Source organism: Oxyura jamaicensis, chromosome 9 (genome assembly GCF_011077185.1).
Source record: "Oxyura jamaicensis isolate SHBP4307 breed ruddy duck chromosome 9, BPBGC_Ojam_1.0, whole genome shotgun sequence".
NCBI lineage: Eukaryota > Metazoa > Chordata > Aves > Anseriformes > Anatidae > Oxyura > Oxyura jamaicensis.
The window spans coordinates 21,611,445-21,623,551 of NC_048901.1; the positions used below are offsets into that span (position 1 = coordinate 21,611,445).

At 44.1% G+C, this 12,107-nt stretch overlaps 1 protein-coding gene across 3 annotated transcripts in view; it reads right to left on the reverse strand.

The window, feature by feature from the left end:
• Positions 1-12,107, reverse strand: part of LOC118171476 (multiple epidermal growth factor-like domains protein 6) — a 187,508-nt gene that overhangs the window by 26,241 nt on the left and 149,160 nt on the right. For all 3 annotated transcript variants that reach the window (XR_004753230.1, XM_035334625.1, XM_035334626.1), the window contains 4 exons: positions 11,447-11,578; positions 10,409-10,537; positions 7,897-8,028; positions 4,966-5,094 (listed from right to left, as the gene is read on the reverse strand). Coding sequence is in view for 2 of the 3 variants with exons in the window: in XM_035334625.1 (XP_035190516.1) it covers positions 4,966-5,094; positions 7,897-8,028; positions 10,409-10,537; positions 11,447-11,578 (522 nt within the window). In the remaining variant the exon portion in view is untranslated. The remainder of the gene's footprint in view (positions 1-4,965; positions 5,095-7,896; positions 8,029-10,408; positions 10,538-11,446; positions 11,579-12,107) is intronic.

Consider the following 12,107-nt stretch of genomic DNA (forward strand, 5'->3'; position numbering starts at 1 on the left):
TAGCTCTTTGTCTTCCGTGCTCAATAAAATCTTATATTTAAAACCCAGTTCTCACATTTATACCATGAATACAGAATGACCAGTTTCCCAGCGGAGCCTTAAATGATGGTTATCAGCACATACACTGTCCAGTGACTCTCCACACTAACTTTGCAACTCTGGCAGATCAGAAAAAAACATTATCCATTTGCATCTCCCTTTATTGGACTCTTCTGTTCCTTTTCTTGCCCTGTCTCTTTTTTATGTATAGGCTCTTTATTCTAGACTATTCTTACTGCCAGGTCCACCAACATAAATTCAGCCCTCTAACAGAAAGCATTGCTGCCTGTTTTGGCTACAAGGAGGGGAAGAATCTGTATCTGTAGACAGGCACACCTGAACCTTCAAACAGACAGGACGGTAGTGTAATCTGCAACATCTGCTTTGGCTTCTTCACTCTCCAGAGCTGCTCGGCTCATGATTACATCTGATTGTCTCATTTACTCACAATCAAAAGGCTGAACTTCCCTTCATCCTGTCCAGACAGCAGCTTCTTCTTTGGCATGTGAACAACTTCGGGCTTACGCCATATTCCAAGCATGTGCTGTCTCAGAAACATGGAGAAGCACCTGACACTGATGGAAAGCCTTAAAGCATCAGGCAGCCTCTGCGCAGTCCGGACTGGTGAGAGCTGTTATCAGGTTGTAAGGAAGAAACATCGGCATGTGGTTTCAATCTTCATGTCCTTATTTATTATGGTTCAGCAGCGTGGATCCACAGCATACAAGAAAGGACTTCTATTTAACCTCAGGTAGCTTCAAAGGCTGATGAAGTTTTCCTTTGTTTAACGCAGGGACTACAGAGCATTGTCAGTTATTCTTAGACATGCACAGCATCTTTCCCCCCCTTTTATCTTACAAAACCAGAAATCTTACTGGGCTATCTTATGACAATGATTAACTGCAGAAGCCCCAGGAGAGAAGCGGAGTCTGTCCTGCAGCAGTGCTGATTCCAAATCCAGATGTTGAGTGCTGCACTTCGCGGGGGCTAGACACACTGTTATTAATGCATCAATTCCTAAACACACTGTAGGACAAGTCCAAGAATCCCGCTGCCTCCAATTTTGCGGGATAATTGTGTGGCATTCTGGGATGCTCTGTCAGATGGAGCAGTGAACTGGATAATTCTTCTGTTGGCCTGATGCTGTAATTGGGCCTGTGCCTTGGGTCATACAACACATACCAGAGAGGAGCAGGGTGAAACTCAACAAAACTGCAGCACAATGAAGACTACCATAACCTTCAAAGCAGGAGCTGCAGATGCTGAGCGCCTCACAGAATGACATGAGCCGTAACAGCTGCCTTCCCCAGCAGGATCTGGTGCAGGGCAGGGCGACCTGGCTCGCTTGGTGGGACACGGTGCTTGCTCTCGTACCGACGGCTAACACAGTCACACTTGGATTCTATTAGATTTTGTTGGGGTGAACTGTTGGGCTGCCTAACATCAAGAGCCCATGGAAGCCCAGGCTTCCTGCAGGTCCGACACTTACATTTATTTGAAGCCTGCATTGATATATTTAGCAGTTGATAACAAGAAATAATTATTTTGGGTCTTGGTTGAGTTTTTGTTGTGTTTTTCTTTTCTTTTTTCTTTTTTTTTCCATTAGTTTGTTTTGACTTTGTCTGTAAGCACATTAAAACAAAAGTCCTGTGGCAGTGGGTGCTCACAGTAGGCACCTTTCCTGGAGAAAATACTACTCACGTTATCTGCGCTTTAACAGGACAGAGGAAGGACTCAGCCATCTTCTGCTATCAGAGCACAGTCCAGGTGCATAACGTTATCAGCTCAGGAGGTTATCTGGTGGTATCGCTAGTACTACCACTCTCAAAGAACGACTGAAAAGGATTAATTTTCTATTGGTAATGCCAGGCCTTGTGAAGAGCCATACATTATTTCTTCCATGCTCTGGTTGTATCACTTGCTGGTTTCAAGAAAATGCAAAAGAACTCCTCCCTAGGTAGTTCATATGACCTGCAGACATTTCTTAGTAGATTATTTTGTTTTCAGGAAAAAGGCATGTTATCTAATGTACAAATAGCTACTGACATACAAATTAGCTACTTTGCAACTAAAACAGTTCTGCTCCTTGTGCAGCTCTTTCTAAAGAGTTGCAGAATGCAAAAGACTAATTATTCTAAAGGACTGAGCAGTGCTGAAAGAGAGCAGGCACGTACCACCTTCAGAAAGGCCTCATTTTCTTTCAGAAAGTGGCTTTATAGCTTTGTTCTTACCCAGTAGTATATGTGATCAGGCCACTCCTGGAGAGGCAGCGGTGTGACTGAATGCTACCAGACCAGATGAAGAACAGCTGACTGAGGCTGGCTCTGAGCAAAGCAGAAATGAGATGCTGACAGACCGACAGAAGTACCTTGAAGAGTGTGTGGCCTCTTCACAGCACCCTGCTGCTGAGGGCACAGAATTTCAGTCAATTCCTGAAGAATTCTCAGCAAGGTCTCACAAAACAGCCCCTGGAGCAACACTATTTCCTAGTACTGGTTGGCTTGGAAACTGTCCCATGCTGGTGGATGATGACGTAGCTTTGGCTGTATGGTTGCCTGTATTACTGGTAGGCAATATATGTAGGGATAAAACATAAGGAAATGCCAATTTGCACGCATTATTGCAAGTATCTTCTGAGTCACCATGCTGTCTCCGCTCTTTATGCTCTTTTCAGAGAAGAGTGAATCACATACAAGGCCTTGTCTCGTGTCATACCTCCTACACACTCCGTTTAGTGAATGGGAAGGTTTGCCTTCATCCAGTCAAACCGAAATATGACTGAATGTTGCCCCTGCCCCAAACACCACGGCGCTTTCAGGTGTGATGATGCTTTTCACTTGGGCTGGCTGCCTTGGCAGGGAGTAAGATGCCTCAGTGTGTCAGCTGGTAACACGATGGCTCGAGGCTACAAACACAGGCTCGCTTGCCCACGGTGCCATAAATTCTCCATGAGCTTCTGCAACTGCCAGTGGGCAGAGGCAGAGGAAGCTGGATAAGCCTGGCTAACTTCACCATAAAGGGACATACTATATAAGCCCAGTGCTGAGACTTGCGAGGGCTAAGATTACACTAACAAAACTGAAAAATAATAGAGATTATGGAAATATGTGGCAAATAAAGAAATGGGGGCTCATTTCATTATTAATGTCTGTAAGGTATTAGCTTCTCCTAGGGCTTTAAACTTGGAAAGCTGCAAAAATTTCAGTTTCAGTGTTTCTGTGATGATGAAAAAGCCCTTCCCAGCCCCGGGATGAAGCACCAGTGGTATGTTGGCACTCGAAGGCAACTCAGCAGCTCCAGCTCTACGTTCTCACATGAGACGCCTGAGAGGCACAGAGCTTGGCCGAAGTGGGTGGATTGTCAAGAGTACAGCAAAAAGCACAGCCCTGCCAGAAGGAAACCCTGCCAGTCTCCGAGTCACTAAAAACAGAAGTGTTACAGCTCCTCTGAGAAAAGGTGCCAGAAAGTTCTACCAAGGGCAAGCCACCCACACGTTTTCCTGCGCCTTCCTTTTTATTTTTTTTTGGAACAAACCAAAATGAAACTTTCTATTTGAAAAGGTAAAACAGGTCAGCTCAGAGCAAACACCCAGTCTTTTTGAGAGAAAACATGCAGAAAACAGGGTCTTTTGACAACTCGAGGGTCATGAATAGTAGACACAAAATTCTACTTTCCCCTCCACAATCTTCTTCCAGCAATCAAAAAAGATAAAAACATCCAACTTGATTGATTTGGAAGCTGAAACTTGTGTTTTTGTGTTGTGTTTGCTTGTTTTTTTTTTAGTAGATATCACCCTGGTTTCCCCCTCTTTCTCACACCTACTTTGGAGCAGGATATTCAGCCTCTTTGTCCTCATGTTGATTCCTGCTGAAATGCACAGATTTACACCACAACGCAGATAACTGTATGGCTTTTCCAATTGTCACAAATTTGTTAGAGTCCAGCAGAGATCATCAATGTCTTTGGATATCAAATGCTAGCAAACACCCCCCATACAGAATGACTTCATTTCCAATTGAATGAAGTCAAGTCAGTCAGTTTGACTTGTCAGGGGCACACTCCCACGTGCATAAAACAGCAAAAAGAAAAAAACAGCATATTAAAACAGAGTTGAAGTAATTGATTTTTAAAAGGCATACAGCATAGACACCCGAAAGCATGAGGCACACATGGCAGCAGAGCTTTGGACAGAATAATTGTTTTGTACAATAACTCATGGTAAGAAGGAGAGGGAAATACCAAGCTGTATTTAACTGCAGCCAGTTGGGTCCTCCGCTACATCACCGGGCAGGCTGTGCAGCACCTTCCTGCCCATCAGAGGGCAGTCGGTGCCTGCGAGTGGTGCCATTTCCCTCTCTTGGAGCCTAATGCTGCCTCCATAAATTGCCTGATAAGGCTGCTTTCTAAACAAAATAATTGCGGCTTTGGTTTAATGATCATCATTTGTAAAATCTTCAGTCATTTACATGAATAATTTTCAGAATGTCTGACTTCATGCTGGTTCTTTTGTATCCAAAGCCCTATTTTTTATGATACAGCACGGCAGCAGGCTCCTTACATGATGCTGCAGACTGACTCACAATAATGTATCTAAGAAATCCAGTCCATCATTTCCAACCCTAGGAAATTATCCAGTGATAGGAGAGGATCTGGTGGATTTATTAAAGTTAAAAGGATGTGTGTTCTTAAAGAGGTCATTTGGGAAGATGCACAGCTCCATGTTTTTCTCTCCCACGTTTTAGAGATGCGCTAGGAGTAAGCAAATCTAAGGCATGACAAACATCTTTGTGCTCAGTGTTAAAACAGTATCGTGTTCCAATTAAGTTCAATGGTTTATTTAGATCAGTTGCTGCAAATTATGCTCTGTGGTGATCTGAAACAAGCCACGTGCATAACAAGGAAGGGGAGCAGAGCGGGCAGCAGTACCTTTTCCGCAGAATGTCCCCATCCAGCCAGCACCACAAGTGCAGGCTCCGCTCACATGGTCGCAGACGGCTCCGTTCTGGCAGCGGCAGCTGTGCTCGCAGTTCGGGCCAAAGCTTCCCTCGGGGCATCCTGCAGTGGGGAATCAAAACCAGATGGGTTAATTCTGGAGCAGGCCACGGATCAGCAGGGAATTTTTAGATACATGGGAATTCTGACTATTTGCAAAAGGAGAATCGAGGCGTAGAGGTAATGCCCTAAAACTGGTATCATTAAGGGTTCTCCTTGGGGTCCAGGTAAGCTGGGCTGTTTTTGTTAAAGCTTATTTTAGAAAAATGTCAGCATGTTGAAAGACTAAATTCTGCACAGGAAAGTAATATCTTGTGATAGTTGCAAAGCCTGCAACTCCACAGTTGCTGCTTGATGACAATTTACACACCGGTCTAGCACTGCTGGCTGGCACGTGTCCCCTGGGACGTCCACAACCAGGAAGGGGAAAGCTCCCAGCTTCAGTGCCTCCTTTTGAGGCCCTGTCCTCTGTTTTCCTGCAAATCTTTATTCCCCAGAAAGCTGGAGAAAATATGAAATATGTTGGCCTCCTTCAGAAAGCTCCAAACTGAATGCTGCATAATTCACTTTCAGGCTCTGCTTTGAAAAACTCAACCTAACACATTACATCTGGGGGACAGATTAACAATTACAATTCCACTGCAGTTAATGTTCGGAGTTTTAAAAGATTTGCATGGTGCTCACTATTTGAAGAAATAAAACAGCATTTGAGAATGAAAATAAGTTCTTCCAGGATTATAGGAAAATCAATTAAGAAGAGAGCCAGTTGCCTAATTGACATTAGATATTTTGGACAAGCTGAAGTGTAGAGATATGCTTAGGCTAAACACAATACTGCATGGCCTCTATTCAAGTTTGAAGGTCCTGTGAACTTCCCTCTAAATAAGCTATGCAGATTATTGCCAGATCTCTTTTAAAAGTGTAGGATTTTAGCAATTATACCAACAAAGTGATTTTCAGGCAATCTGGAAAGAATCACAGAGAACAGAAAACAGCAAGGATCCTCCAAGACACCTCTCTGTCTGGAACACAGCGGTGTGTTTGGGGCTGCCTCTCTGGTGCCGTAGGAGGACAGGGTGCAAATCTGGTCATTCCTTCAGGTTGGTGACTCTACTGACTGGAGGCATCCCCCGGGGCTCTTACAGAGGCTGTATGTTGGGATGGGGAACAGAAGGATATCGAGGTGCCCTATTTCTTTGCTTTCACTCATCTGTGTCTGAAAACAGGACATTGTTTAATGGCGACCTTGCTTCAATATATGTGCACTTAACAGGTGAAATGAAGCCCCAGTGTTGAATTGTATTCCAGTGCAGCAGCAGGTGGGGGCTCTCAGTGAGCTTCCTTCAAGCCTGTGGCATTTGGCCTGGAGCCGAGACTTTCAAGGTGATGGCAAGGGGTCAGTACATCTCACAAATGATTTCACAGTCCACATCACAGAGAATCTACCCTCTGCTCAGGCAGGCGTGCCCAGAAACATCCCCAGCACCGGAGAACCTGAGCTGACTGCAAAGCTGCCAGGAGAAAGAGCCCATCCTGCAGCAATGGCCCTGGAACGCCTCGGGAGCCGGGGAGCTCTCGGATGATAACACAGACCTCGCCTCCAAGGCAGCATAAAGTGCTTAGGGAAGAGTTACGGCTTTCATAATCTTGCACACACACATCGATGTATGTATTTTATATATATAAATACATAATTAAAGTGGGGTAAAATGCAGACTGAAGAAAACAGCAAACCTAGAGAGGGAACATTAGGGGTTGCCATTTTTTTTCTCTGAAGCGATGGCTTCATTAATTGCCTTGCCTGTGTCAGAGAAGATGAAGCCCAGCTGTTTGGCTACTTCCTATCTGCAGAGATGCCATTTTGAGAGAGGTCAAGAGAGAAAGATAAGTGGAGCTGGCAGCTCTTTCTCCAGGAGCTGGTCTTCCCATAACTGACCTTCCATTCCTTCTGTGCCAACAGCAACAAGAGCCGTAAGAGCAACTTTCCAGGGTTTTTGTCTTAGGTCACCATTCCAGATTAATTGTTCTGACATTTCTGCGTGACACCAGCAGTTAATTCTGCCTGCACTACTGAGACTCTGGTAGCTGCATCTGTGGTGCTGTAAGATTCTTAAACTAATAGATAAGATCTTTATTTTATTCAACAGCAACAACTATAATAAGATAGTGTAACCATGCAACTTACTGCCACGAGATGAACCAGATACCAAATGTTTGCATGGAATAAAAAAGGAAATAGGCACATTAATTGGAAACAAATACCACATTATATTAAAATAGAGATACTGCTTCTGTTTCAAGAAGCTCCCAAGTGGCAAATTGCTGAAACCTGGGAAAACATCAGAAATTCTCTATGTATCTGGTTTTATCCTCTTAAGGCTTCTGCGATTGACCTCTGCTAGAGACAGATTAGTGGAGAGCATGGGTCACTGGTAAGACCATTGTGCGTTTTTGCTGTTAATAAACAGAGGACCCTAGCCCTTCCTGATTTTGCTTCTGTTATGTACATGTTAAGCATTTCTATATGTCTGGTCTTAAAGAGCATTTATGAAGACATGCATATGTAAAACCGAATAAATATAACTGATATGGAAAATTTTACGCTACAAGCCAACCATACATCAATCCTATCACTCACACGAGGTCTTAAGATTAAAAAGAGCCATTTAGGCCTGAAAATTACTTTTCTGGAATCCAAATTAGTGAAAGTATCTAACCCCAACGAAACCTGAGATCCCTTCAACACGAGTACTCGGTGGCGTGGAGGCCAAGTAGCCGCGGCTCCTCCTGAAGGCAGCTATAAGGAAAAACAATTTCCGCTCCTTGGTTTTGCAAATTCCTTGTGTTGACAAAGTTGCAACTCACTCTGTTCGCAGTGTTTCCCAGTAAATCCTGGCTCACAGAAACAAGATCCAGTGACAGGATCGCAGCTACCATCACTGTTATTGCAGACACAGGTGTTTTCGCAGCGGGGTCCCCAATGGCCGCTATTGCAGGCTGAAATGCAGGACAGCATTTACGTTGAGAATTAACTTTGAGTTTGGCTGATGAATTACTTTACATCTAAATAACAGAATAGAAAAGATGCAGAGTAGCCCCTTAATATACAGGTACTGTGGACTAGACTCTCAGCTGCAGCAAGTGGCACAGATCTACAGAAATAAATACAATTTTGCTCGTTTATCCCAGCTGAAAGTAGGGGCCCAGAGGCAGTATTACAACATCTGTATAAAACTATTCATTCACAGTCAGTCTGTATCACAGTTCCACACAGAAGCTTTCATAGAAATAAAATATCAACCAGTAGCTGACTTAGCAAAAACCCAAAGAATCAGAATTAGCTGGTGGCTACAAGAAGCATCCAAATTGAATAAAAAATCACTTCTTATTAGTAATTAGCCGTTTGCAGGAATTACAAATGGACAAGGCAGCTTCTTTGCCTCCTGAAGGCTGGATGCCTTTCTGCACAAGATGCTTTTGTCACGTACAGGGAAATGGACTCAGCAGAAGTGTATCTGGATGAGATTGAATGTCCTGTGTTGGACAGGGATTCAGACTTCAAATAATCTAATAGCCGGTTTTCTGGCCTTGAAATGACAGAAGAGAATGGGAGCTTCAGATGTGTACTGTCTCTGAAAATCAATCCTCTTTCAGGTGTACAAGAAAGGTTTAAGTGTCTGGTGTCAGGACACTTGCATTTGATTTTTGGCAAGTCAGATAAGGCTTACTAAGTGTTGTGCAGTGGAATATTTTTATTTTAGTACAAACTGTTGGAGGGGAGAACGGCAGAGACAGGTAAAGTCCTAAAAGGGAAAAAATAAGTATTTTTTTCCGTCTCCTGAAAATATGCATTTTGTCTCTCTATGCTTATAACAGTGCCTGAATGCTTCTGAAATTAAACAAACAAAAAACAAAGAAGCAAAATCAAAATTTTGAAAATTTACAGGGAAGGAGGAAAAAGAAAATTCAGCTTCACGGGATTGCTTGTATTGTCTTGAGAATTTCTACATAAAATCACGGCCAATTTTCCAAAGGTTGCAAATTACCCTGAAATATTTGTTCCCTCCCAGCACTGTGTTGACTGACAGTGGCTGCTGGAAAAGAAAACCACACCTTGTTTTAAGGCAAAAATTGCCAGAACAGGAAGCACGAGTAAGATTTCTTCCCAAAATACTGGGAGGTGAAACATGGACACAGAGAAATCTCACAGTCTTTGTGAAAGCAACTTAACTGCTTTCATTCTAAAAATCATGTAATGTGGCTATGACAGCATACCAAAAGCACAGCATCTCCTCCCTTTCTTGTAAGGATAAGGATGAATGTGTCAATTCTGGAAAAAAAATGGGGGGGGGGGGGGGCGCGGTTGGAGCTGTACATCTGCTTCCTGCCAGTCTGCAAGAGCTGAAGAGCTGCCTTTCTGAGGTCTCTGCAAAACAACCTTTGTCATGGCTTTTCCCACACAGAAATAAAAGCCTTTCTTCACAATGGTCACATAATTCTTCAGGGAGCCTAAGGATTTATGGAAATTTGTCTAAAGGGCTCCACACATTTCTGACTGGTTTGACTCTTAAAATACAAATATTGATGGAAGCTTCAGATCCTCCCAGAATTTTCTTCAATACCAAGTCTGAGAAGCCAGGTCCAAAACTTACTTCTGTCAACACTCAAAATTAATTTCTATGATTTTATGTGTTCAAGACCAAGTTAGAAAGAACTATTGGCTTTCTGCAAGAGAGACTGTAACAAATCTAGCCAATGTAACAGGAGGAAAAGGAAAGAATTAAATGGGATGGGTTAACATTTATATGGCGCTATGCAAAAAGGGCAAATCTGGGCTCTTACACTGCCACCAGTATGGACAGCAATGCTAAAGTCAACAGAGGGATGCTCTTCTCTGCCAGAGAACAGAACCTCTCGCAGCATTTACATTCACAATTTAGGGAGTGACCTCAAGTCTCAAGACTGTACACGTCACTCACTTGTTGAATAAATATCCCCTAAACAAAATGAAAAATCAAGAATTAATCTTGAAACTAGTACGTTCTGAAAATGGAAAACAAAACTGCCAGTCAAAATGCTGACAGGACAGATGGTACTGGGCAAAGGGATCCACAGTGTTGAAGTAAGAGCTTATATCAATACTTTGCGCTTCATCAGCCATCTATTTCAACACTTTGAACCTAGATAATTAAGGATTATAACCACCCAGGCTGTGCAAACCCAACACCACACAATTTCAGAAGCAATAAGATTAGCAAAAATACATTTGAAAAAAAACTGTAATAGGCTAAGAACAAACAGAGCTGGTTCTTACAGTTGCAGATAAGTCCCTGGGAGGTAGCGTATGCCATGGAGAGCAAACACGTGTCTGACTTACGGTGTTTGCAGTCGTGGCCAGTCCAGCCAGGGGGACACGTGCACTCTCCGGTGACATGGTGACACAGAGCGTTGCTGCTACAGCTGCAGGACAGCAGGCAATTTTGTCCATAGAAGCCATCGGGGCAGGCTGAAAGCAGACGAGTAGACTGCAATCTCACCTAGATAGTAACTCAGGCACAGACTGATCATTTCAAAGAAGGCAGCAACAGCTTGTCCCTGAACATGCGTTAGCTGAACTCAGAAATTAAAATGGTAAAATGAAAGAAACATCTGTAATGTGTATGCTAGGTAGCTAGGGCTCAGTCCTGGGAAGTGGAATAGCCTGAGCGGCTTTTGACTACTTCTGCCCCTTAGTACCAGTCAGAGGAACCTTCCTGAAAAGTGCTGGGTGATTCTGTGACGAACCGGGATAAAGCATGCTGACACTGAGGTCTGCATGAAGCACGCTGCCCTGAGAGCCTGGCTGTACTGCCAGCACGACGGCCATCCTCAAGCAGCCTTTAATACCTTTGGGCTGGGGAAGGAGCCACGCCACAGCAGCACAGACCAGGGGCTTGAGTGACTTTCTGGGACTCTGGTGGATCTGTACGGCCAGCACCGATATTACTCCTTTGTCCTCGCTATTTAATCCAGAGTTAGCTCAATCGAGCAGCAGTGCTGTCAATGTAATCCCCGAGTGAAGCCCCAGGGGCCAGTTGGTCAGCACCTCTTGCCAATCAACCGGAATTACGGTGCAAGTATTATGGCTATTAAATATCGCATTGCTACGTAAGTGCTGCTTTAAATTGGGTCTAATGATAACATCGTCTTGGGATGCAGTTTAGCTTGTCATTTGCTTTTATCTGTCATCTCCTTTTGCCTGGCAAAAATGGTCAAACCCAACGTGGGGAACTCCTCAAGCCGCAGGGTATTTTGCCTTGGGTCAGCCTGCCTAACGTGACAAACACCTCGTGAAACAGCACAAAGGTAAAATCCAAGCCATAAGCTGACTTGTCACGCTGACTCGTTTCACAGAGAGGCCGACGCAAGCACTTACGTTCAGAGCAGCCCGCCCCGCTGTATCCCGGGGGACACTCGCAGGCTCCGGTCTCCGCGTTGCACCGGCCCCCCTGGGCACAGGGCTTGCAGGAGGACTGGCAGCCTGAGCCCCACCGGCCGTCGGGGCAATCTAGAAAAACAAGCACAGGAGATACCCACGCTGCCATTTGCTGTTTCAAGGCAATTATAGACTTCTACTGATTTCAAATAAATTAAAAGTAATAGTAAAAGAATGCTGGATAACGGAGCATTATATTATCTCTGTAGACTGACAGCACTTTCACAGGAAATCTTCTGAAAGAGTCAACATGATCCTGTGCTGCAGCACACAAGAATACATCTAAAGACAGACACAGAGGCTCCCTTCCAGCTTCCGTTGCTGTGTGTCTGATTTTTGGTTTTGTTTTTGATACAGTAACATCATGAGCACTTGGATATCTCCAACTGAAAAATGAATTACTACACTAAGGGAAAGAAAAACAGGACAGGGATTTGGGACAAGAGGGCTGCTTTTGTATTTTTGCTGGGTGGAGTGGGGGACAGGACAGTCATACTTTGAAGAGCTGCATCCCTAGCATCCCACCTAGCTGTGCTGCGTCCCTAGCATCCCACCTGTTTCCTGCCTGTAGTGGATGCAGGCGGTGCACGTGGTGGTTGTG